This window comes from Tenrec ecaudatus, chromosome 13 (genome assembly GCF_050624435.1).
Source record: "Tenrec ecaudatus isolate mTenEca1 chromosome 13, mTenEca1.hap1, whole genome shotgun sequence".
In the NCBI taxonomy this organism is placed as follows: domain Eukaryota; kingdom Metazoa; phylum Chordata; class Mammalia; order Afrosoricida; family Tenrecidae; genus Tenrec; species Tenrec ecaudatus.
The window spans coordinates 33,287,771-33,315,243 of record NC_134542.1 but is presented as its reverse complement, the minus strand read 5'-3'; the positions used below and the strand labels follow the sequence as shown (position 1 = coordinate 33,315,243).

Here is a 27,473-nt window from a genome sequence, read left to right as displayed (position 1 = left end):
TAAATGGATTTCCATTGTGGAATGTTGAATCTCCAGCTAATTAAGCACTGTTGTGACTATCGTTTCTGTAACTCTTAAATGATTTTGACTTTTTGAGCCTGAGTGTATTTATCGGAATAATTCAAAGATTGAATCTGAATAGAGATCTTAACCATCAGAGGCAAATAAGGACCCGAAAGATAGGTCCACAACAATCTAATTTCAGCTGGCTACTCCTTACAAGAGCCTAGTTTGGGATTTCAAGTACATTGAGCAAAATAAGGATATGTACATCCCTTTTAACTGTCCCTGCTTTTATGTCATCGAGATGGCAAGGCATTAAGGAGCTCTATCTTTTGTTTCCCTAGGCAAAAATTTTCCAAATTTGAAGTCATTTTAGTACCTTAATTGTAAAATAATGTTAATAATCCTCCCATTGTGGGGTGGAATAGGATCTTGGCATTTTTCAAAGGGTACAAAGGTATTTTTCTTCATTTCATATCTTCTAAGAGGCTAGATTTTTCTCTTTTTAAAATTTAATCATTTTATTGGGGCCTTGTACATCTCGTGTCACAATCCATACATCCATCCACTATGTCAAGCACATTTGTACATTTGTTGCCATCATCATTCTCAAAACATTTGCTTTCTACTCAAGAAGCTAGATTTTTCTGAGGACAACTTTAAAAATCCAGTTTTTAAAATATAAAAAGACAGCATTTCTATAAATGACATACATGTATAAATATTACATAATTATACTTACATAAGATAAATTAAATATTTATATGATAGTAAACATTTCCTGTCAAACACCGAATTAAAAGTCTATAGTCATTTCATTTTTTAAAGTAGAGGATTTCTTGAACATTAAACTCAAGACCACTCTTATCTCTCCTAGTTGCTGTTGACAGCCTTGCATCTGGTTTAGAAAGATGTATTAAAAAGGCTGAGTTTGGAAGGATGATCAAATCCAGATGGAATCCATCCTATTATGGTTCTACTCTGTTTCTTCACTGCGTCACCACATCTGGCCATAGGCTGGCAACCCTATAGGCTCACCAGAGGCAACACCCTCCCTAAGAATGAAGAGGGACATGTCTCCAGGCACTACCAAGACAGCGCTTTGCATATGATTTGAGTCAAGTTAGTCATGGTTAACCTGGTACCATTGAATCTGCTTCAATTCCTGGTGACCCCAATGTGTGTCAGAGAAAAACTGCACTGATAGGTTTTCAGTGGCTGGTTTTTAGAATACATCACCAGACCTTTCAGCTACAATGCTTCTTTATGGACTTGAACTGCCAGCCTTTCGTTTAGCAGCTGAGCATGTCAATCATTTGTACCAGGGACTCATTTTTATTAGTTAAGGTATCTGTGTTTACAAATATGCTCACTTGCACACACACACACAAACACACACACTACTGACCAGGAAATACAACATTAACCTAGGTTTGGTGCAATTGACCAACCCCCTCACTCCGCCAGGGCTGAGCTCTCTCAGGCTCTGCCCTCCCTGCCTACGGGATTCAGGCTTGCTTTCTGTTTTATGTGGGATCTTGATTATATGTTGATTCTCTGCCGCACATCATTCAGTTTTATGCCAGTTTTCCATACAAGCCTGTGAGAGATGTCATATTAATTGCCCAGAGTTCGGTCTGCAACCACTCCATCATCATTCTTTAATGAATACTAACGTCATTGCATGTATAACGATTACTTTCGCTACTTGTATTTCTGTTTTTATGGCAAAGATCCATGCACGTAAGAGGAAGATCAGCTGGCAAGGCTGCAAACGGGCCCTGCCCCACACTCTGTGCCTTGAAATACTGGTAAATTGCTCCTGCCGCTGCAGCCCAATCCCTTCAGCAGTTGAAGCCCTTTCTTGCCAGGCAGCTTGACGTGGCTTTAAACTACAGGCATACAAATCCTAATGTAACAACATATATGAACTGCTCGCTTAGCTTCTCTGAACCTCAGTGGTCTCATCTATAAAATGCCAACACAGGGCCCAGATTTGCGTAAGGATTAAATGAGATGAAGTGTAGAAAGTACAAATATCGTGTCTAGGAGAGCGTAGGCATAATCTCATTTCTTTTCTCCAGCCTGCAGCAGTGATGGAGGGGGCAGCTTCTATGACATTCACAAATGGACATTCATTTTAAAAAATACTGCCATTACTACCATTGCGGTTGTTATGAACTATGAAGAGCAGGTCAGATCCCAAGGGCGCTGATAATGCCTTGGTGTGGGGTTTGTTAGCTGCGGGAATATATTTCTGTAAGTGCCTGTGAAGAAAATGGCAGGCTTTCTGAAATCCATGATGACGTTAAAGCATGGTCCAGCTCTAACGTGCTGCATGCAGGGCCTGTTGAACAAACATCTGCCTTTGGCGGCCTAGGCAGTGTAATTTACAAGAACTCACTCAATAGAAAAGATTTTTGTTATATTTCTTGAGTTAATTTAACGTAAAATTGAAGCACAGGGAAAGTGCCGGAGTGCCATTGATCACCTTCATATGGACACAGCTGTCATGGAGGGTTTGTGTTGGTGTTGCTTTTTCTCTTCGTGACTGTGGCCAAAGTGACTTCATCCAGTAAACTGATAACAGAGAAAGACTGAGGAGCTGGCTGCTGGAAATGGAGGATTCATACTTGGACTGATGTTATATGGCTGCACCATAATCTCATGTCACCTCAAATATCACCAGGCATACAATTTCCTGGAGTCTGTACTGCTAAGCAAGGAAAAGCTGGGGAAATAATAAGGACCGAGGGAAGAGAAAGTGGGCGTGCTTGGGAAGCAAACCCTACAGGGTAGCCTTGCCTTCTGCTCTGGTTCAGGATATCGCTACGAAACCCATTCTGTAAGCTATAAGCACTCTGAAGGAAAAGACGTGGTTTTAAGGTAGTACGTTTGGGTGGAAAGTTAGTGTTAGTGTTTTGAAGTCAGGCAGAATTGTTAACTATCTATTCGCTGTGAACATCAAATTCTTCATCTTTTTGTGATAAGGTCAAAAAACCAGACTCATGTCATGGGGTTAATGCTGGCTCATAGTGACCCTATAGGACAGGGTAGAAGTGCCCCAGGGATTTCCAAGACTGTAATCGGTTACAGGAGTAGACAGCCCTGTCTTTCTCCAGAGGAACAGCTGGTGGTTTCGAACTGCTGACCTTGCAGTGAGTAGCCCAACATGTAACTGATACTCCACTAGGGCTCCTCCTTTATGTAAAAGCTTGTAATAAAAGCTTGACATCGCCGAGGATTTCATTTTAATTGCTTGGATCAACAGGAAATGCCTGTGGAAGGCAGTTAAGAAATCACATTACATCACCTCCATGACATATATCACTTTGAGGACTAAGGCGCACCTGATCCAAGCTATGGTATTTTCAATAGCCTCTTCCTCATGCAAACGCTGGAGTGTCCAGAAAGAAGAAAGGGTGAAGAATCAACACTACGAACTGTGATGTTGGCAAAGAACATCAACTATGCCATGCAACGTGAACAGAAGGAACAGGCCTGTGTTACAAACAATACAGCCAGAATGTCGCTTAGGAGTGAGGGTGGCAAGATTTCGCTTCACATATGTGGACATACTATCAAGACGCACCAGTCCCTGGAGGAGGAATATCATGTTTAATAAAGTAGAAGGTTGGTGAAAAAGAGGGCGACCCTCAATGAGATGGATTCACACGGTGGCCATAAAGTTGGGCTCAAACATAGGAACTGTTGTGAGGCTGGTAGAATGCCAGGCAGTGTGTGATTCTGCTGTTCATAGGGTCACCGTGAATTGGACCTGACTTGACAGGACCTCAAAACAACAACCTTTGAGTATGCTTGTGAGATTTTAAAATAACATAGATAATACTGGGTACACGGGAATTGTAAACAAACACAAATGTCACTCTAGTAGGCTGGTAATGGTTGAGAAAGAGTCTCCCGTGATGGCTAGTCTCGTCAGGAAAGATTGCTGTAAGTGACTAGAGATGTCTGTTCCTGGCCGATCCCTGTGTCAGTCTGTATTTGGTTATGAGTGTGTGCCACAGAAATTCTCCACAAACTGTACTTATCACCACTGTGTTTGCCAGTGTTACAAAGGGGTTTATAGTCCCCTTTCAAGATGCCAAGTTTCTACACGCTCAACCCAAGATGGAATCACCTCATTGCTTTAGCCTGTAATTCTGCGTTTGTGGTTTTTGTTGGTTTGAGTGTAAACTTGTGCATCCTGTCTACAGAGACAAGCTAAGAGGGGAAATCAGAAGGCGGTGTTCCGGATGTTATGATATAAAACACCTCCTTTGGAAAGGTTTGGTACAGCTACTAGTCCGCTGGTTCTCAACCGTCCTCATGCCACGACCCTTTAATTCAGTTCCTCATGTTGTGGCCACCCCTGACCATTGCTGCTTCATAACTCTAATTCTGCTACTGTGGTGAATCGGGTGACCCCTGTGAAAGGGTCATTCGACACCCCCCCACCCCCCACCCCCCACCCCGCGAGTGGTCGCGACCCACAGGTTGAGAACCACTGCTCTAGTGGCATGCGAGTTGGAGAGATGGTGTGCGGTGTAGTTCCTGTCGCTTATCGCGAGAGGTTTGCACACCGCCCCTGCTGGCTTTAAAACATGCTCACCTGGAGAAGTCACAGCACGTTCTTCCCTGAGCCGGTCCGTGACTTGCTTGACCTTTTTTTCTTTCCTGTTTCTTCTCCGAGGCCACATGTCCGTTGTGCGTCAGCAGTCGTGTTCCTGTCAGCCATGGGGGAGATTTTGGAATCCCCACCACCTCATTTTATATTCTGGCCCCATGCTTTTACTTAAGAACAGCAACCTGATCAAACCCATATAATTTTTTAATTTGTGTATTTATAGGCATATGGGAGAGTCATTACCACGCTGAGTATGCTTCTCCGTCCCCGTCCCCCCCCCCACACACACACAAATATAGAAAGATTGAAGTTGCTTCCTTCCGTTTTGTTTTGCTGCAAACATGGTAGTAGTAACAGCTTCCTTCGCTTCCTTTTCTGCCCCACCCCCACCCCACCTCCGCTTTGTTACTGATGACTCCATTCCGCTAGAATTCAATGCTTCCATTTCTTTGGGGTAAACTAATAGATTATGTATGCGATGTTTGCACCCTGTTGATTAAAATCATCTGGCGAGTTTGAAGGGGCTCGTGAATACACGTCATGGGCACGAGTCTGCGCATTGGCTACACACACCCTGGCCATCTCAGTAACGCCAGGGCGGGGGCGCAGCTCAGAAGAGAGCAGTGTGGCTTTGCCTGCCTCACCGGGCTCTGAAAACAGAGCAGTCTTTTTACGATTCCTTATTTGTCATCTTTTGCAAGGGCTGAAGAGAATAAAGAAAAAAAGGGCGCAGGAAAAAAAAAAAGAGTTAGAACCGTTTTGTGAGTTCTGAGAAACATATTGAAGCAAAAGAATAGCATCTGATCTCAAAAGGTGTGTTTGTTTCTTAAGCAGGAGTGTCAGCTGTTGGGGGTTTGTGGAGCTCCTCTGGTGCTCAGTTCCAAGTCCTCCCCACCCATGGTGGACGGGCTGTTCCACAGGACACACGTGTCCCTGCTCTCAGAAAGCTCACTCTCTGGGGGAGGGGGGGAAGCACCCCCCCGCCCCGCCCCCCACGCTCCCGCCGGATGTTCACCCACTGCTTCTTTTGCGTAGTGTGAGCTTCACATGTTACAGCACAATTTGATGTTTTTTCTTTTCTTTATTGTTATTATCATTATGTTGTTTATCATTTTTCTTCTTCTTTTTCCCCCAAACTATTTTGTTGGGAAACATACAGATACTATGTTGTTCAATAGTTCAATCGCATCAAGCAGTATTGTAAAAAGCAAACAAAGGAACGACACTTTCCTATTGCTTTTAATCATCTCATTTTAGGAATGTGAACTTAAAGCCCAACAGTATTATCTGGGGGCTCTTGTTGGCCATAGAAGGTAGCCACCCCTATCTCCTCATCCCACCTCTCTCTCCCCCTCTCGCACTCTATACCCTGTGCGCCGGGCCAGGGATCACCAAACACCTGCTCAGGACAGTGAGCAGCACTGTGATTCATCTGAACCGAGCACATGGCCCTTGAGTGCGTTCTGACTCATGGTGGGCCCATGTGTTTCAGAGTGGAAGTCCCTCCCAGGATTCCCATGGCTGTCGTGTCTGGACATACAGTGGCAAACCTTTCTCTGTGGAACTTGTGTGTGGATTAAAATCTCCTCCTTTCATGTAGTCAAGGGCAAACCACTAACACTGCCAAATGGCTTCTGATTCATACGTTGTTATGAATTATTAAAGTACCAAGATGTGTGAGTGAAACACTTTGGTCAAAGTGTATCACAATGATTAAGCAATGGGATACCAATCAATAGGTCTGTGGTTCAGCCACACCATGTGAGAAAAGACTTGTTGATCTGCTCCCAGCAAGATTGCAGGCTAGGGGCTGGGGTTGTCAAGGCTTGTAGTTAAACAAGCGGCCATCTAGCAGGGCAGCAAGGTAACCAACATGGAAGAAGCATGTTAGTCTATAAGATCATGAGGAATCGACGGAAAGGGGTATCAGAAGTTCAAAAGCACACAACCAAATCGATGTGAAGGAGCGTGGATATAGTGGAGACCCCACACCCTCCTGTAAGATATTTGAGCAGCCCCTCTCAGAAGGGCCTCATGGAATGAATGATAAATTCAGGGTGCTGTATGGCTCTGGCGAACCACATAACTATCCCCTCGTTCCCAAATATTTCCTCCCCTGACTATTACGGTTTCTAATTGTTTTACTTTATTAATCATGTTAGATTTGTGAATGTTCATTTGCATATCTAAGATCATGCAGTACATGAAGTCCAGATAGATAACCCTTCAGAAATAGTTGCAGGAGTAATGGCTCCCTGGGTGTATAGAAGGGGGGTGCAGGGGTAAGGGGGGCAATGGGCAGCTCATAGCATTGCCAATTTGCAGAAGACTATGGACCACAGTAAGAGCTCAAGATTCATTTGTGGGTTCTACCCTGGAAATAAGCTTCCAGTGCCCCCCTTCTAGCCACAATTGAGGGGTGGGGAGGAAGAGGGTGTTACTAATCAGGGAATTGGAGAGATAAGGAGAGAAGATCAAAGGCAAAATTCTGACTTGAACTGTTAAAATTTTGTCAGTCGTTTCCCCCTCGGATGCACGCTAGACCTGATGTGGTTGTCAACCTTTTACGTATTTTTTGCTTTGGTTTTGTTTGTTCATATTAGGATGTATCTCAGAGGTGTTACGTCATTGGAGGTCACGCTCTTGAAGTTGCGTTATATGAGGTTCTGTTTCTCAGTATACGCAACTCGGAATTGATGAACCTATAGGGGCAACAAATAAAATAAAGGTTTCGTAAGGGGGTACAGTTGGGCAGGTAGGTAAAAGGAAGACTAGTCAAGGAGTCTATAAATAGAGTGTTTGGAAACTGATTGTGGTAGTAATTGTGCAATACTGCTTAACATGATTGCATGATGGAATGGTATGATCTGTATTAACTCCCAAGTACTGGTAAATTTTTAATATATGTATTTCAGACTAGGGGATGCTAGGCGGAATACTACTCTACATGGGGTCACTAGTTTGATGTCCATTCAACAGCACACAACAACCACACACTTTTGTCATTTCTGTATTACGTTCAAAAGATCCCTCAAGTCCCTGACACTCACTTGTATTTCTAATTTGCTTTCAAAATGAGAGTGGGGTGCATGGACCACCTAATCTATGTGGGAGGTGAGAAAGAAGAAGTTGAGGGTCATTGCTGGCCCAAACTGATGATTGACCCCGCCACCCCAAAGCAAGATGTCCTATTATTTTTATCATTTGCGTTTCCAAACTTCCCTCTGCCTAGAATTCCCTCCTCTTAAGTAGCGCTGTTGTACACCTGTGTATCCACCCTTCAAGGCTCAGAAACAGTGTCACCTTCTCGATGGAGCTTTCCGTGACCTTCCTCCATGGCCTTGCTCATACATGTTGACATAGAGCACTTGGCCCCGAGTCTGCTGTGCAGACCCAGTGTAGCTCCTATTGCAGGGCACTGTTGCCTTCTCTGTCCCTCCCAACTCAGGCCACAAGCTTTGCACAAAGACTATAAACTGTTAGCTTTTATATCCCCAGGTCTTGGCACAAAATCTAGCCTCCAATGCACCCGAGAAGATGCATGCATATTCAGATCTGCCTATCAACCCTTTCTTGCTTCGTAGCCTTGAAATTTGATATTAACTGCTAAGATCATTACAAACCAAGTCGAGCTACATGAGACCTACCACACTGGGATTGAGTGGATGGATCGCTTGAGATGCCCTGATTACTAAGACAGCTGCAGTGGTAAAAGTAGAGAGACGAGGACCTTAGACAAGTAACCAAGATAGTAGACGTTACTGTCACTGAAGCGGCACGACTTCGACCTTCTTTCTTTCTCTGTGCCCTTCCTGCACCCATTGACATGTACCCCAACCTCTACTACCAAAGTTCACGAGGCTCACTGCAATGAGCTTGAAATGAACAAGAGCAGATGTTAACTTTATATCACAGCCAACCTTTCCATCAAACAACTGGAACTTCATTTGGAATAAGCAACACTGACTTGAGAAAATAGAAGTTTCCTGGTGACATAGTGGGTTACGCATTGGGATGTTAACTGGGGAGTTGGTAGTTTGAAACCACCAGCTATAATGTGGGGGGAAATGAGGCTTTCTACCACCATAAAATATTACTGGGCAGCGGCACAATCACTGAAGACAAAAGGGGTACAGAAGTCAATGTGGTGAAGAAAGCTGATGGTGCCTGGTTTTAAAAAGGTGTAGCATCTGGGGTCTTAAGAGCTTGAAGTTAAACAAGTGGCCATCTGGCAGAGACGCAACAAGCCCACATGGCAGAAGCACACCAGCCTGTGCAATTATGAGGTGCCTTTGGGACCAGGTAACAGGCATCAGAAGACCCAACACAAACAAACAAACAAAAACATTTGTTGAGAAGAAGGGGGGGTCAGAGCAGAGACCCAAAGCCCATCTGTAGGCAATGGGGTCACAGAGGAGTCACAGGAAAGGGATGAGTCAACCAGGGTGCAGTAAATCACTGATGAAACACACAATATATTCCTCTGGTTCCTTTAGGTTTCCTCACCCCCCCCCCTCTATCGTGATGCCTGTACTGCCTTTCACAGTGGAGCATGTGCACAGGTACAGATAAGAGTTAAGAGCTTATGACACATGGAATCCAGATCAGGAATGGGAATAACAATACCAAAGGGTAGGGGGGAGGTGGGGAGAGAAGTGGAGGAAGAGGGAACCGATCATAACGATTGACACCTAACCACACACACACACACACACACGCACACTATAAGGGGATGAACAATGGAAACCATGGGGGAAGGGAGATGGCAGTTGGTGTAAGATATGAAAATAATTATAATTTATCAAGGGGGTCATGAAGGTGGGGGGGTGAAAGAGGACCTGATACCAAGGGCTCAATAGTAAGTAAATGGCTAGAAAAGAATGGTGGCAATGTATGGACAGTTATACTTGATACAATTGATATATGGATCATTATAAGAGTTGTAAGAACCCCCAATAAAATGAAATTTTAGTGAAAAAAAATTTTAAAGAGTTACTGGGCAGTTGTGCCTAGTCCTACAAGGTCATCAGGAATCAGAATTGCCTCAATGGCAATGAGTTGGTTGGTTGGTTTGATTTAAGAAAATGAGATGCCTACATTATGCTTTTGCCACTTGGGATTATAAGAAAAAGGTGTGGCTTTATGACAGTTCTAGAACAATTAATTTTAAAAGGTGATCATTATTTTTAATGCAATTATTGTGACCTTTGGAACTACTGTGCCTATAGAGGCCTTCACTCTCCCCACCCCCAGCCTCCTTTTGTAAATTACTGATGTTATATTTTCCCTAGTACACTTAAAACACATGATTAAACATTTCCCCCAAAGGTTCTCCTCTTCAACAAGAAAAGCAGACAATAAGCTTCACGCGTGATGGTGTGTCTGTTTACATCCTACAGTGGCCGTCCAACAGGTGGAAGCGCTGACCGCATCCAGAAGTTGAGGAAGGAGTATTATCAGGCTCGAAGGGAAGGTTTTTCTTTATACGACGATGATGAAGGCAGACCAAGGCCTTCTGATTATGAGCTTCACTGGGTAAGTCCGTGACTGATTTCAATCCCTGAAGGTATCGCAATGAGCTGGTTGGGAGCAGAAGAACATGGCCAAGAATGCTGTCCATACACAGCGAGTCCTGCTTAGGTTACATGGGTTTCGTAGATATGAACAGTGTCCAAACCACAGCCTCCCTCGCCCACCAGAGTTGTTTACATCTATCAAACCACACAACTGTACAGTAGCTCCTGTTAATTGCTCTCATATTTAGGCCCTGCTGTAACTGTATTCCAGCCAGTTGGGGGGGAGCAGATGTTTGCTGCTTTAAAGAGGACCAGGACTTTTTATCACCCTCGATTGAGTTTCATTCTACGTCCTCCCTCTCTTGGGTTTCAGACATCTGGACAAGTGTTATGAGAGCATGCAGCAGAAGCCATCTCTTATTAGCAACAAAGCAACAGAAATGAGTTTCAGACGGGGCATCTTCAGAGATATGGGTTATTTGTATATTAGATCAGAGCATTCCCTTTCTGCTGATCTGACCAGCACACCCAGATAGCGTTGGGAAGTAACGACAGCTCGTGCATTAGAGGATGTTCTTGGCCAAATCTTACAACATTCAGGAGAGAGAAAATACCTGGCCACTGTGGAGAGATTGTTTTTGTTGTTTGTGTTTTTGGTTCCCCCCTCCCCTGCCCCCAGGAGAGCATGATTTGCTGTTGCCTTTTCAAGAAGGCAAGGCCGTCCCTCCACAGCACACTGAACTCCCAAACATCCACAGAGAGGCCTCAGAGAGATGTGCTTAGCGTTGGATTGAAGCTCATGTTCCGTACTTAGAACAGTGCTGGACAGAGAGCCACTGCTCGACACATATTAGCTTTGGTGACAGACATTGGAGGCTTTGTCCTGAGCATGTCCGTGCTGTAAAACTAAAGTCCTGATGGTAAAATAGCTCTCCCTTACCATCTCTGGTTACGACTGCTTTCCACCACAGATGGGAGTGCCGTTTTGAGAGCCATAAACAAGGAACTGTAGCCCTGGTGCCCACTAAAGGTCAGCACCCCCTTGGAGAGAGAATTCTATCAGGAGGACGATCCCTTCCGTCTGTTTCATGCTCTTATGCAAATTTAGGGGGTCAGTCTAAGTGGGGAAGTCTGGCCCAGCTGGTTCCTTGTAGCTTTTACTTCTGGGCTGCGCCCGTGTCACACTTGACACCTTGCACTTTTGCCCTGGTGTTTGAAGATCTCTGACAGGATCCCCCATGTGGTGCAAGTGTTGTTGCTGGTTGCTGTGGAGTGCAGGGAGAACTGTTGCATAGGGTTCCCAAGGCTAGGGCCTTTGGGTGCAAATCACTCGGATTGTCTCCCAAGCTGCCTCTGCGCACTTAAGGCATTTGTGCCGCCCAGGACACAGAGACCCCTGGGGCGTCTTGCTCCAGTAGACTCCTTCTCTCTGGGTCGGATTTGAAAATACTAATGAGAAATACCTCGTACAAGTTGGTGACCTCACACCCTGTGACTTAAGCCTCTTCCGGAAACTCACGGGCATCCTGCGACTATATGTATGTGTGTGTGCGTGTACACCAAGTTGCTATAGAATCGATTCCAACTCGTGGAAGTTCCCGGGGTTAGAGACGAACTGTGTTCGTTACGGTTTGCAATGACTGCTCTTTTCAAAAGTAGCTTCCGAGCCCTGTTTTTGAGGTAGCTGTGGTTGTTCGCAAACCCCAACCTTCCAGAAGGAGACTGAGCATGAAAACACCATCCCAGGGCCGCCCTGTGGCTGTAGATCGGAATAGTTCCTAGCTTGAATTGCAGGTGTTAAAGGTTAAACAGGAAGATATGCAGTGCTAGGGCAATGGGTCTTGTGAAGTCTCAGTAGCAAGGGACAATGACTCTAAGGTTCACAAGTCACCTCCTTACAGACTTGACCAATGTTGATTGGTCAAGTGAGCCCCTCGTATCGGTGAAGTTTGCTCCCCAGATAAAACAAATGAGCGAAAATCTACAGTTATTTGCGCTTTACACAAAACATCTCAAATCCATTCTGAATTCCCACGGGGAAACTAAGGCAGATAATTGCAGATTAAACATTCCTTGTGGTTGTGGCCTTCGTTTGTGTGATTCAAGCAAGACCTCAAGCTGAAAGAATAAAGATGCTTAAACTTCTGAGACTGCAGAATTTCCCAACCTGAGCTATGTAACTAGCCCTTCGGGTCCTGCCTTCTGAAATAATTCTGTGTTCATGCTAAGCAAATGTGCAGCCATCTGAACAGTGTGTGAGCAAAGAGGTCTCCCTGTTTTCATCTGTGCTTCGCATTCTCCGGTGTGTGGTGAGCCTTGCCAAGATTGACTGGGTTTATGTCTGCCAGACTCCTGGGGGCTAAGACTTCCCAGAGGGATGGTTGGGAACTGCACTGTCATAAAAGATGAGTGTTCTTTGTGATCGCAGGAAGCAGGCATTAGAATCACAACATCCTCTCCCCTTCTCTTCTCAAGCCGGAAGAACACTAGAGTCTTTTGTCCAGCACAGGCCTCAGAAATGACACTGTGGTCTTGCTACCCTGCAGAGATATAAGAAAAGCAGGCTGAACTTCAGCATCCCTGGGGAACGAGTTTAAATTAGATTGACAGTTTATTTTAGGGGGGATGTAGTATCCAGGGTCGGCCACCCACATGCTTCTCCAGGTATTCACCAAGGATTCTGACCCTCCAGCCTCTTCAGAAGACACACATCTATTCCAGCTGCTCTTCTGGAATGAACAGCATGGAGCAGCATCCCCAGAAATGCTTCCCGGGCTCATCACTCCTGAAGCTTGGGGGCTCAGCTTGAGAGACATGACACGTGTCACACTCTCCGGGGGAACGCCTGAGTCACTGAGAAGGAAATTAGGAAGACACGTTGGCAAACACTTCCTTTAAAGGATTTTTTTTTAATGTGCCAGAGAAAAAAAAAGAAAGTCTGATCATTGAAGTCTTCAATCCAAACAGCAGAAGTGACCACCTGAAAGACTTTAGTAGCTTCCTGGTGCCAGCCGCCCCTGGGTTCTGCTTCGTGGGGACCCCGTGTGGGCAGAGCCGAGCGCTTCCTGGGGCTTTCTAGGCTGTGACCTTTCAAAGGGAGATGGACACCCTCTCTGGGAAGACACGTGCCTCTGAGTGGGCTTCAGCACCCACTTTGTACCTGGTTGTTGAGCCTTGAACCATTCGAACCCTGTGGATCCTAAAAGACCATTAGAATCAATGAATTATTTTACAAAGGAAATACTAGTTCCTCCGTCAGAGGGCTTAGTCTTTCTTTGACCTTCCTCAGATCCTGTGGGTCCTCCCAGGCCATCACATTTACTGTCCTCTACCAAGTTTACACACTGCCCAGAGCCAGGAGATAGAGCCCTCCTGGCTGGAGCCAGTGACCCCTCGCCTTACTCCCCGTGTTCTGGCTTGTTCTCACACCTCTTTGTCTCTCTCTCATTCTCTCCCCCTTTCCAACCCTCTATTCAATTTCAACAAATATTTGCTTGGTCTTAGAATGAGCCAGGTGGTGGTAACATAAGAAGACGATAGCATCTCTACCTTGGAAGGACTCACAGTCTAGCCAGAACAACAGACGTGGAAGCCAAGTCCAAAAAATTAAAAAACAATCATGTGTGTGATAAGTGGTAGGACCGAAGGGCTTCACCTCTCTGTGAGCTCAGAGAGAGCAGGTAAATCGGTTGGCATCGGGGCATGTAGTTAGGAACTGAGGAAGCTATGGAGACAATTTGGAAGCTGCCTGAGCCAACATACTTTCCCTCTTTCACATGGGTATCTGATACTTTTGTTGTTGTTGTCTTATTTTTTATCCCTAAAGGACATTTGGTTTTGAAATAAATGAACAAACACAGACTGCAAGGTTTATCAATCTGGTCATGGTACCTTAAAAATCTTTGCAGCCAGTCTGTTTGGGAGCAGTTTTCCCATCTAGGCTCCGAAAAACAGCAAGAACAAGTGGCAAGCATTTCAATGACTGCAAGTGAAACCTGGCAAGTCTGTAGAGGCTCCAGTAAGTCAGTCAGATATGCTAGCTGTGAAGTGTTAATGTTTGCCAAAAGGAAACATAATATCTGTTATCAGCCAGTATTTTATTTTCTGTAAAACTTGTTAAGACTGTCACCTCTGGCAATAGGCTACTTTTTTTTTTTATTAGCAGATAAAATGTCTCTCCCTACTTAACAGTAGCATGAATATCCTATAAGTAATTTGGGAAATGGGGTATCTGTGGAGTTCTCTAAACATATTCATATTAAACCATTGATTACTGTCTATTTTGTTCAGAGGTATATGGCACATACCAATCGCCGACCCCTTTTACACTCTGGGGTTAAATTAGTGCGATGTTTATAGGCTTGTGTGTGGGGAGAGGAGGCGAGTTGGTTACCAGATGGAAGCGGGTGTTCAAACATCTTCATGCAAGCATGGTCAGCTAGATTGCACTGTCATCGAGCCCATGGTAATCTCGCTCTCTGTTACTGGAGACTGTGTCAGGTCGGTCAAGTTTGGAGCAAAGGGATGGCTGGGCAGATGAAACCATTCTGAGAGATTATGAAGACGGCTTAAGAGCCAACTGGAGGGAAGATGCTTGGCTAATGAAAGACACATCGGGTACGTTCATCATTCAGCGCAAAGTTAGAACAAGGATGCTGAAATGATGCCAGTCATCTTAAGAAAGGATTTGTGGTAGAAAACAGAGTCACATAAGAAGCACAAAAACCAGTAGTAGGCTGTTTCCTAAACATGAGGACAAAGAAAAGTGAGTCCATGCTGTCGCTGGCCCATACCATGATATTTCTGTGTGTTTTCCATATCTGCTCCTTAAATGGCATAAAAAGCTGAGGACATGGATGGGCATTCCTAGATTAGTCGGTGAGTTTCTATTGAAAAGACAGAAGCCTAATGCTAAATTCCTTCCAAAAGAAAGGAAAGTGCATTGGCTTAGCTAACTTGTAAAGTTCAGAAGAAGTAGGCTTCAGGCAAAGTTGGATCCAGCTGTACCTTCATCCTTTAACTTCACTGCTCTCTGGCAGGCATTCTCAAGGAGACGTGCCCCAGCAGCTCAAACTCGGCAATTCCAATAGTCTTCCCCCAGTATCTACAGGAAACATCTAGAACTGTCATTACTCACAGTGGTCATTCACCTGACTGTTTCAGCCTCAGTCACCTGACACTGAACCACTCCCCGGACCCAAGAAGTATAGGACGCCTAATGACCAGAAATAAGTCGACCTATGAAGACAGAAGTAGAATGAGCACCTCCCCATCTCCACCCCCTCCCCCAGACTCCATGAATGAGTATATATTAGGAGTCAGCCAGCCTCAATGAGCATCATGGTGCTCTTTATAAGGGAGGGGAAAACGGATGCTGGCTACAATGAAGAGTTCTCCTCTACATCCTTTCCTTCTAAGAGTCATATAAATGTTCCTCCTCCTCCTCCTCCTCTTAGATTTTTGAGAAAAGACCTTTCCCTTGATATAGTTTCCTGTTTTTCATTGAAAAAAATATAGATCCATCCTAATTTTGTTTCCATGGTTGGCTCTGTAGAAGGATAAAGACGTGGTGATGTTTTTGATCTACTAGGTGGTTGTTAGCATCTACTGGAAGGGTGGCTTTGGGCTCCCCCAGGAAACTTGAACCCTCCCCTGAGTTCTTCACAGGAAGTCACCAGACCTCTGGATTTTGATTTAAATTAACAAGCAACACTTTAATCCTCCCAGACCCAGGAATTTGCCCTTGGGAGAGGGAATAGAATTGTTTGAAAGGAACTAAACATGCAGTTCTTTCTCTGGGAAGAACCACTCTATTTCTATCTTCATGAATTATTGTTGTGGGACAACACATACTCTATTCTTAAAAGCTTCGAAAGGTGGGATGGGGTGGCAAAGGAGCGCATCCAGGGCTGCCTACAGAGACCCTTGAAGGTGGACACCTGCCAGGCAGTACCCAAGCCTGTGTCAGAATACGAGCCCCTCAGAGTTTCGTGTACAGTCCTTTCCCAGTGTTTGATGCCATCAACAGCTCCTGGTTCCTAGGATCTCCTGAACAGCCGAGCAGAAGGATCCAAGAGGTACCAAGGCGGAGAAGAGGGAAGGAGTGGCCCCCTGTGTCTGTGAATTGAGTGGAATGGGTAAAGGCCTGAGGCTTGATTGAACTCAAAGGATCATGAAATACCTAATACTATGGCAGGAGTTGGGATTTGTTCACCTAAGTTTCAGGAAGTAGAGAAATCATTGAGAAAACAAGATGAAATAAATTGGATTATTGTGGGGGTGTTAATAATTTTATCTCTGTTGACATTTCTCCGTGGCTTTCACAGGCACTTCCTGACCTGTCAGTTATATAAGAGACAGTCTCGGAAATTAGACCTGGGAGTAAATGTCTGCCTTTTAAACAAAGCAGAAACCACTTTGAATGGAGGCACCATGTTTAGAGACAATCCCTAGCAGAGTAGCAAACTGCATTCTAGAATTCCATTTGGAAGTTGGCTACTTGGAGCTGAGAATGGATTTTCCCACTGGTTAGGGCACCGGGTCAGCCTGGGAAAGCACACGGAAATCCAAGACCTTGTTTCAATCACAGACCAAGAGCCCAGGGACTGGAGCAGGCAGCCATCTGGGCCAAGGAGGGGAGGGGGAGAGAATAAGGCAATTTCTTTGTCTTCTCTTTTCTGGACATACTTTGGAGACAAGATGCCCATTCCACCTTTTCTAGCTCCCAACCTTGAAGAAGTTTGTTTCTCAGCTTCAATGACCCTGTAACTGCTCCCCCCCCCCCACCCGACACACACACACACAAAACCCTCTGGGTGGCTTAAGCCAGCCCTTGCAGGAAAGTGCTCAGGAGTTCAGAGTTGTTTATCTGCCCCCTCCCCATAAAAGTTTCAATGTTTCAGTGCTACTTACCTCATTTCTTTGGGGGTTGGGGGGAGAAGACAATTAATCTGGCTTTAACATACTCCCAAGTGAGTTCCCTTTTCTAAAAAAGAGATTGAATCAACTCTGAGTGCAAATATTCCAACACTGTAGGAGAAGTCCAGAGAAGGGACCAGAGGGGATCCTGGAATCTACCCCCAGGAATAGTGTGCAGGCGAGCGCGTGAGACTCATCGGGTATAGCTGGGCTTCCTTTTGGCTCTTCCGCCAGCCTATGGTTTCCTCTGCACTAATATCTTTTTCCTCCCTCCCTCCCTCCCTCCCTCCCTCCCTCCCTCCCTCCCTCCCTCCCTTCCTTCCTTCCTTCCTTCCTTCCTTCCTTCCTTCCTTCCTTCCTTCCTTCCGTCTAAAGCACCCACGCTTGCCCAGGTCTACCCAGTCTGGCCCGTGTGCCCTGGGCAGTGATCTTACCTTGAGAAAACCTCTGACTTCTCAGGTGAACTGGCCCTCATGTCCCGCAAGGGAAGCCTTTTGGTTTTCAGTCTGGCCTTTGTGGCCCAAGGCCAGTTGCTGCAACTAACAGGCTCCAGAATACCTCAACCATCCCTGCCTGGAACTCTTCCCCCAGGCTGTCCTCTAACCTACAGCTGTCCTTTCGTTGGGGCCCAACCTTTGAGTCCTTGTCCTGCTCTATTAAGTGGCCGAAATGAAGCCTTCCCTGGCTGCAAGAGCCACAGACAAGGAGCAGTGACCGAAATACAATAGGGCTCCCTGAACTGGGGCTCCCTGGATCATGTAGTCCCCTCGACTTCTGGGATTCTGAGTTCTTCCCACCCCTCCCCGCTAACTCCCCTCTGTCCAAAAACAGAAGCCACGTTCTCCCAGATGTTTTCTCAATGTACCATTTGCTTCTCACGTGGGCCTGGGGAGGGCAGGGCATGAGATTATATGTTCCTTTCTGGACAATCGGAGGCCTGGGTCGGGTGGAAGACACTGGCGTATGGACTAAGCGTTGGTCTTAAGATCTGCTCCCCCTGCTTCTCCCTGGAAGGGCCCAGCACTTCTACGCAGAGTGTCTTAAGGACCTACCTGCAAGACAGGAGATTCCGCTGTCAGCAGGGTGGCTAGTAGAGAAACCACCCGAGTGGGGGCATTGGCCAAAGGACTTCACTTCCATTCCAGTCCTGCTCTTCTTGAGGATTGACTGAATCTTAGAATTAGAAATGTAGCAGGCGAGGGAAGAATTTTGTCGCCGTCCTGAAGAGCTTCAGTATCTGAGCTGGCTCGTTGGGGTCTGAATCCAGGAGCCACCGCGTACCAAGTAACCTGGGGTAATTTGTTCAACCCACTGGCCACCCAGCCTTCTTGGTCTGAGAAAGGGCTGCCCGGCCGCGCTGTTGGGTGGACCGTGCTGAGAGGAGAGCTGACGTGTAGCAACTGTTCTGTGAAATGTAGATGTTCTTCTAGTGGTGCGCAGACTGAGTTAGTAGATGGAAGGCAAGCCAATAACCCAGCAAGAATTCAGTCCCTACTGGAGCTCCTAATTTCTTTGCTTAGACCAGAGACCTGGAATAGGGTACAACGTGCAGAGCATTGTGGGAGGACATCGGTCCATGGTTACTTCCTGTTGCCATTGTAACTCCAACCCAACGTCCCATAGTCCCTCCAGCTGGTAACTGTCAGGCCTGGATGTCAAGAACGTCTGCAAGAGTCCATTGGTCAAAAGGTCAACGTTCATTTCCCTCCCCACATGCATTTTTTTTCCCTTCAAAAGTCCACTCCTTTCCTCCCTGACCCTGGGGGCACACCTAATCGCTTTAACGAGCTTCTGTTAAGACCAAAGACCCGCGGAAAGTGGGCTAGGAGCAGCACAGAAATACAAAGGTCTAGTGAATGGTTTCAGAGATGAGGGAGGGAGGAAATACGAAGAGAATAGACGCAAATTATTTTTCCATAAATGTTGCTATGCCCAGATTAATACAACAGTGGCGTCATTGGCACGGTGCTGACTGCTGTGTGAATCCCCTATGTGAATTAATCTGTCTAGCAATCCTGTGAAGCAGTTGTCTTAGATCTTACCCCACAAACGAGGAGCCAGAGATTGGAAGGCCTCCCACCTTACCCTGCTGTGTTCGCACCACCATTGGCTAAACTGGCTTTCAAATCAGAGCTCCCTCCCTCCCAGGGAAAGTGGAAGGGAAGGAGGCGAGCAGCTTCTACGTCAGATGTTTGGAGTCAAAGCAAGGCTCTGAGTGTCATTCATAAGCACTTGAAGACGTGTGCTTTCCACTGCTGAACTGCTCTTTAATTACCACTCTTCATTGTGTGTGTGTGTGTGTGTGTGTGTGTAATTCAGTAGTGTTGAGCCAAAACCAAATGCTGGGATTCTTTGATCAGTTCTCTGAAAAGATCAAAATAAAAATCACTCTTTGTATGCTTCAGTCAATCAGATCAGTTAGACTTCCTCAGGCTCAAAACCAAGCCTAAATAAAAACAGCCAAACGCTAAAAAGCGTAAAAGAAAGTTCAGAACCGCATTATTGTTCCATAAGATGTCCAAAAACTATATCCTATGCTCGTTTTGCATTAGCCTGAGAAAAAGAACTCTTTCTGCTTCTAATGAGCAATTAATTCCAGCTCAGGATGTTGAGTGTAGAAATAGGTTAAGTTCCCCCAGCCACAGCCGTTTGTGTTGGATCATATTTAAAACCCCAAATTCCACTTTCTACAATAATAGCATTCTTTTCTTCAAGTGCAATGGGAGAAATGACCATTTTATATAATATTGGTAAAACCATAGCAGAAGCTCCTATGAATTCCAGATTTCCTAAAATGTCCTTAAAGCTGTTTAAAATCAGCAAAATACGTTTTCTTTCAAAGGTCTTAAAATAGACGTTGGATTCTACATTCTAAAAAATAACAAACGAAGATGTTTGTAGTGGAAGATCATGCAAGTCCACCTAGCAGGTATTTATAGCAGAAGTCTTCCTGTAACCCGGAAAACATGTAAGCCATATTTCTGTTTGAGCCCAGTCCCCCGTAATAGCCCCTTGCACAGCTTCCAAACTGAACCCACCCAATCACGACAGGGAGGTAGCCATCTTGCTCTTTCCATGTAAGGACATGATTGTGTCTGAGTCATTCGAGAATTTAACATCATTTGGTTCTTATTAAATGGTCAACCAGTGTGGTGTTTGGGGAGAAAGAAAATTCACAGAGAGCCCCGCTCTGAAACAGACAGGAAGAAGGCTTGAGTCAAAGAGAAATCCTAGAACACTGAGCATCACACAGCACCGTTGGAATAGCCCTTCTCTGTGAGAACGGTCACTTCTGAATCCAATCGTAGCCCGACCTCTGCGAGTTGATCCTCCTATGAATTCCATTCACTTCTTTTGCGTTTCATTCCACAGCTTTGAACTCGCCATGCTAATTTTTAGAGTGTTTCAGTACAAAACTGCATACCACCAAATTTCCGCTAGTCTGACAGGAAAACATCTTTTATTCAAGCAAAGGATCTAAGAAGAAAGGGTATAATGTTGTTATCACAAGCCAATGAGAAATCATTTCAATACTTTTAAGACACGACTCGTGTAAAGTAATAGAGTACTTGGCTCTTTCTCCATGAAACTTTCTTCAAATGATTCAGCTCAATTCGTGTCATCTCTCACCCAGCGAAGCCCACGCAGCACGCATGAGGGAAATGTGTTTTCACAGTCGTTCATGGGTTCCTGGATATATTTGTAAACTGAAGAGCGGCTACACCACACACAGCAACACAGAAGGAAGAGCATTGTGAGTGAGTGTGTGTGTGTGTGTGTGTGTGTGAAGATTTAATGTTTTGTTAAAGTTGCTCCTTCAGAGAATCAGTAGGAGATGGTGTATGAGCGAGGCTTTCCCCGTCGAAATCTGACGTCTTTTCTCTCACGCACCTTCCGGCTCCCTCCGTCTACAGTCGTGGATACCCTCCAACCATGGGCGACGCTGACACTGCTTCAGTTTTCCTTGCCACCATCGCTAATTGCCAGCCCCAGATTGCTCCTGAATAGCAGCTCTCTTTGAATTTTAATTTTTCTATCTATCATTTCCTTTTGTTTTTCTTCACTTGTGGAGTAGGGCCCTGGTTTCCTGTTTTCCATGCAATTCCCATTACAGCCATTTCCCAGGTTTAAATGGCCAGGCAGCACTTCAGCAGTGATGGGCTGTCTGCAAATGTGGTTTCGAGGGAATCAGAGACTCACATTCCCGAAGAAGGAATTATGGCCTCACAATTAATATGAATGATGGCAGGAAGAACTGTTTTAACCTAGTACTTAAATAGGTGATTGGAAAAGAAAAATGCTATGGGGTTGAGACTTTGAGGTTTACCTGCGGTTTAAGAACTATGTTGAAATTTCCTAAGACCCGTAAGTGGGTAACTCTCTCCTTGCTAAATATAAATGAATGTACTAGTATATAAGATGAAAGAATCTGATCTTTAAATACAGAATCAGGGGGGGTGAAAATAGGAATGAACTGATATTTGTTCACAGCATTTAATAGTGTCCTCAACTGATTCCACAGCTCCATTTATCAAGAATTGGAGCGTCTTCTCATTTAGAAGCTCTTGAGACTTTCATCAATTTCTTGAATTTTTAATTCAATAATGATTTATTCTAAAAACATCATTTCTGAGCCCTTAGCTTAAGACAAACACCATACAAATCATTATAAATGAAGTGGTAAATAAAACAGATATGGAATGTAAAATGAGAAGAAATGCCACTAGCAGTTGAAACCCTTTTACTGCCCTCTGATGAGTTAAGAGAATTAAGTCCTTTCCATTGCTGTACCTCGCTTGGTCCCTAGGATTGAGCCGCGAAATCCCAGAGTCTACGGTGGCAAGTTTCTGTGTTTAACGTGTGTGCATCCACGCCTTCAACCTTCATTCGGGGTCAGCTTTATGCCGGAAATTGTCTCGACTCTCAGGGTCCATGAGTGGATGAGGAAAGGGAGGTAGAAACAAAGAAGCTGCAATATAAATATATATTTGACAATCATTGTGCAGAAAAAAACCCAAACAAACAAATACTAAGTACTTCGGAAGGAGATTAGCCAGAGACTCACAAGATAGCTATGGGGCCCTCTGGTGATGTTTTCCCTTGGATGGGCATCTCCTTTTCTTTTTTTATTTTTTATTAACGACCTTTACTGGGGCTCTTACAGCTCTCATCACAATCCATCCATCCATCCACTGTGTCAAGCACATTTGTACATATGTTGCCATCATCATTTCAAAGCATGTTCTTTCTACTTGAGCCCTTGATATCCGCTCCTCATTTTTCCTCTCTCCCCCATCTTCCCTCTCTCATGAACACTTGATAAATTATAAATTATTTTCTTCATATCTTACATTGTCTGCTGTCTCCCTTCACCCACTTTCTGCTCTTTGCCCCCCTGGGATGGGGTTATATGTGGATCCTTGTGAGCTATTCCCCCTTTCTTCCCCCACCTTCTCCTTCCCCTCCTGGTATCTATATTCCTGAGGGGCTTAGCTGTCCTGGATTCCCTGTGTTTCCGGCTCTTATCTGTAGCAGTGTGCATGTTCTGGTCTAGTCAGATTTGTAAGGTGAAATTGAAGTCATGATAGTGGTGGGGGGGAGCCTTAAAGAACTAGAGGAAAGTTGTGTGTTTCATTGGTGCTATACTGCCCCCTGACTGGCTCATCTCTTCCTTGTGACCCTCCTGTGAAGGGATGTCCAATTGTCTGCAAATGGGCTTCGGGTCTCTACGCCACACCACCCTCCCCCTGCAGTTGGGACACTTCACCTCCAAGAAAGCTATTCAAAATGAGTTGTCAGTTCAGACAGGCTCATGGACACCCCAAGTGCCTCTGAGTTGACCTTCTGCAGAAAAAGGCTATTGAGACAGTGACAAACCTTCTCTGACTTCACGAGATCAAGAACCACCCCTATCTTCAACAAATGCCCAAGGCTGACTCCTGTGCGGCTGAAGTCAGACACGCCTCCGCCTTCCAATCTTCCTTACTGATTCTCACACCAGCCTTCCCAAAGCACTTCTCTACGTCTCAGCTGGGTTAGGCAGTTCAGTGCAGTGGTCACAGTGAACTCACCATACTCATGCTGATGATGTTGATTGTGGAAGTTGACGTGTTATAATCCAGGTGAGAAATTCTCAAGATATGTTCAGTCAAGCTAGCCTCTTCCCTGCTGTGCCCACAGCAGGCCTCTCTCTGGACCTCAGTCTGTAGGTCTGACCTCTGTCCTGCCCAGGCAATGTTACACCGCTCTTTTTAGGGCTGCCAGTAAATTCCCAAAGGGCATACCACTCTACCATAGGCCTTAGCCCAAAAGGGCTCAGCTCTACCTCCATGGGTCAGCTGACCCAATCGCTGGGTGTCTGGGGATACCCACTCAACCAGACACTGCACTTTTTTGTTTCCTGGTCCTGTAAGTCCACTGCTCTATCTCATGACCCATCTCTTGATTCTACCAATCTGCTGCTGGGAAGGGAGGTACAACAAACAGGCTATCTCGGGCTCAAAAGAAGTGCTCTACTCCTGATGTTTTCATTATGTAGTAGTGGAACACCTCCCCCTTCCTGCTCCCTAATGAACTCATTTTATGCCCAGCAGGGTGGCACTCACCAGTAACCTTGTTAACAAGTCTCACAACTGAATCATATACTCCTATCAGTATCTTTCCTCATCTTCTCTTACCCACACCCACCAGGGAAAAGGAGGTGTTATTTGGTGAGAGTTACCAAGACTGTCTAGCACAAGCCATATCAAGTAAACCACCGTGTGACAGTCGCAGGGTTTTCAGTAGATTGGCAGACCTTTCTGCTGAACCACTTCTATTTGTGATATTTGGATAAATTTCACATGGTTTATCAGGTGTGCTGTGATGATTTGTTTGTTTGTTTGTTTGTTTTGAGGAGAGACATCTCTCTTTGAGAAAGTGAGTGTTTGTGCAGTATGTCTGTCTCCATTGGTAAGATGGCAATCAACCGGCATTTTAAACAGTGAGTCCCAGCACATTAGATGATTATAAAGTCAAGGAGTGGGTCTCAGTCAGCATTTCTAGATGATGTGGCATCAACTAGAAGGTATCAGAACACATGGTAACATGAATGGGCAAGAGTTCTGCTTTGTATCCATGCAGGGTACACACGCACACACTGGATCATGATACAAATTGTGTTTTTTCCTATGGAGTTTAGATTTTAAGTAAAAGTCTACTCTAGACTCAGTCACCTCTCTGTTTAGTTTCACATGGTATTTATAAAAATCATATGGTGCCTGTCACAAACTAGAGGCTTACAACTTCTATTGCACAAATACTGTTGCATAAATCTTATCTGAAAAATCTAATGAATAGCACAGTTTGCTTTTCCTGATTACACCTTTATATTCATGCAGGTCTATATCAATATACATATATAGAGAAGCACATATACTATTTACATGTATTTTAATTATATTTCATTATTGTTTATCAGTCTTTCCCCCAATCAGCAAATGAGTGTCATCAGTAGAAAATAGAATATGGAAAATCACAACTCATATTTCCCTTGCAGATATATGCAATCAAATTAATTGCAGTTTATTAAGCCATGGCTTATAAAGCTTAAAGATTTCAAAAGAGCTATAGCCATAGAGCCAAAGGATGTCAGAGGCCAGGCAACTTATGCTGCACGGGTTCCTCCTTTCCAGGCTTCCTTAGTGTCCTGACCACTGCCTTCATATTTTTCCTTTTCATGTTATATTTATTTTATTATAAAAATAATACACGTGCTTTGAAAAAAAGGCTAATAGAATTATTCAAATGAAAATTGAAATCATACATTATCTGACAACCTAACAAATGAATACTGTATCTTTTGGAGTATTTTCTTGCACACCTACACACACCCTTGCATGCACGCATACCTGCATATCCTATAGTCTCCAAACTCCCTGCTGCCTCATCAGTGCTGACTGTGGAGACCCGATAGGACAGGGAGAACAGCCCCTGGAAGCTTCTGAGGCTGTGATTCTTTACAAGAGTAAGAAGGCCCATCTTTCTCCCTAGTAATAGATTAAGTGGTTTCTTTTCTTTTTTTATTAAATAATTTTATTGGGGGCTTGTACAACTCACCACATATATCCATTGTGTCAAGAGCTTTTGTACATTTGTTTCCCACATCATTATCAAGACAATTGCTTTCTACTTGAGCCTTGGTAGCAGCTCCTCATTTTTCCCTCCCTCCCCGCCCCCATGAACCCTTGATAATTTATAAATTAGTATTACTTTGTCATATCTTATACCATCCGACATCTCCCTTCACTCACTTCTCTGCTGTTTGTCCCCCAGAGAGGAGGTTATATGTAGATCCTTGTAGGTTATATGTAAATCCTTTCTCTCTCACCTCCCCTCCATCCTCCCAGTATTGCTACTCTCACCACTGGTCCTGAAGGGTTCATCTGTCCTGGATTCCCTGTGTTTCCAGTTCCCATCTATACCAGTGTACATCCTCCAGTCCAGCCAGCTTTGTCAGGTAGAATTGGGATTATGATAGTTGCGGGAGGAAGCATTCAAGAACTAGAGGAGAGTTGTATGTTTCATCATTGCTGCACTGCACTCTGACTGGCTCGTCTCCTTCCCATCACCCTTCTGCAAGGGAATGTCCAACTGCCCACAGATGGGCCCTGGGTGCCCACTCTACACTTCCCCTCATTTATAATGATATTGTTTGTTTGTTTTTTGTCTTTGATGCCTGATATCTGATCCCTTTGACACCTCCTGATCTCACAGGCGGGTGTGCTTCTTCCGTGTGGACTTTGTTGTATCTCAGCTAGATGGCCACTTGTTTATCTTCAGGCCTTGAAAACCCCAGATGCTATATTGTTTGATATCCAGGTACCATCAGCTTTCTTCACCACATTTGCTTACGCAGCCATCGTCTTCAGTGATCACGTCAGGAAGGTTAGCATCCCAGACTGTCGAATTGTTAGAACAAAGTGTTCTTGTGTTGAGGGAGTATTTGAGTAGGGGCCCAATGCCCACTGGTTTCCTTAATACTAAACCTATAAATCTGTGTACATAGATCTAGTTCCCCCTCATCATATATAAATAAATTTACATCTGCATGTGCCTGTATTTAGATCTCAATAAATGCCCTTTGCCTCCTAGTTCTTTCCTCTATTTCTTTTTACTTTTCTGCTGTCCTTGCAGTTAGCAGCCAAATGCATAACCACCATGCCACCCTGTATCACATATAAAACCAGAAACAACACACAAACCAAACTCACTGTCACCGAGTCGAGGCCAACTCAGACCAAGACAGGGCAGAGTGACCCCTGTGGGTGTCTGAGACTCAACTCTTTACAGGAGTAGAAAGCCTTCCCTTTTCTCCCATATCACATATAGTGGTAATTAAATGGGAGCATTCTATACACTGTTAATTATTACCTGTTATATTATTAGCATTTTCAATACTATTACATTTTTTAAACTATAAACCTAATGTCTGCACAGTATGTTGTAGAAAGACTATTCCATAATTGATTGATCACTTTATTATTACTGTGCATTTATTTTAGTATTATTTTCTAAGTATGATAATTCATTGAATAAATCTTTGTGCTCTTATTTATTATTTCTTCAACATAAATCAAGTTAGACTATTTCTTATAAGACTATGACATCTTAATAAACATTTTGATACAAATTACTGAACTTGCTGCTAACATGTATATCCTTCTCCGCAGTCTAGTGTACTCATGAAGGCAATTAGCAAGATAAGCGGCCTGTTTTGTGCGTGTCTCATCGCACCATTAAAACTGTATGTGCGGTTTTTACCAATTTTAGAGTAAATATTGATTATTCTGTTTTCATTCTAGTGACAACTAACCCTGAACCTTTAGTGTGTTGTATGTTAATTTGTCACATATTTTCCTCCTTTTGTTGGTTTTTCATTTTTCCTATTGCAAGATTTGCCTTATGCTCTTGCTAAATGCTCTTGATTTGAAGAATATTAAGCCTTTGCTGATGACTATCATTCAGAATGTTTTCCGATTTTGTCACTAGGCTCTTAACTGTACGATACAGGAGGCAGAGAGAAGCTTTCATGTTTGAGCAAACAGATGAGAAAATGTGAGATGCCTTTGAAACGTCTATCAAAGTGATCATCTGACATTTTTTTCTTTTAGGTTCATGCGGTGAATTAAATATATCAAGTTTCTAATAATGAACAACCTTTGCTGGAAAAAAAACCCACTAAACTTTCACTCATATGCTGCCTGATTCATTTAGAATAGAGCGATGATGGGTTGCTAAGCACCCAAGTGACAGGGTTTCATTTGTGATTTTGTGTCTGTACTTGTAAGTGAAATTGTTATCCAGTTCTCTTGCTGGTTTCCGTATATTGTAGCACTTTCATATAAAAGGGCTATATTACCTTTATAAAG

The 27,473-nt window shown here is 44.3% G+C and overlaps 1 protein-coding gene across 1 annotated transcript in view; it reads left to right on the top strand.

Annotated features, from left to right (window-relative positions):
- PARD3B (par-3 family cell polarity regulator beta) overlaps positions 1–27,473 on the top strand; it is a 1,162,664-nt gene that overhangs the window by 1,030,700 nt on the left and 104,491 nt on the right. The window contains exon 21 of the mRNA XM_075530369.1: positions 10,030–10,165. Within this exon, the coding sequence (XP_075386484.1) occupies positions 10,030–10,165 (136 nt within the window). The remainder of the gene's footprint in view (positions 1–10,029; positions 10,166–27,473) is intronic.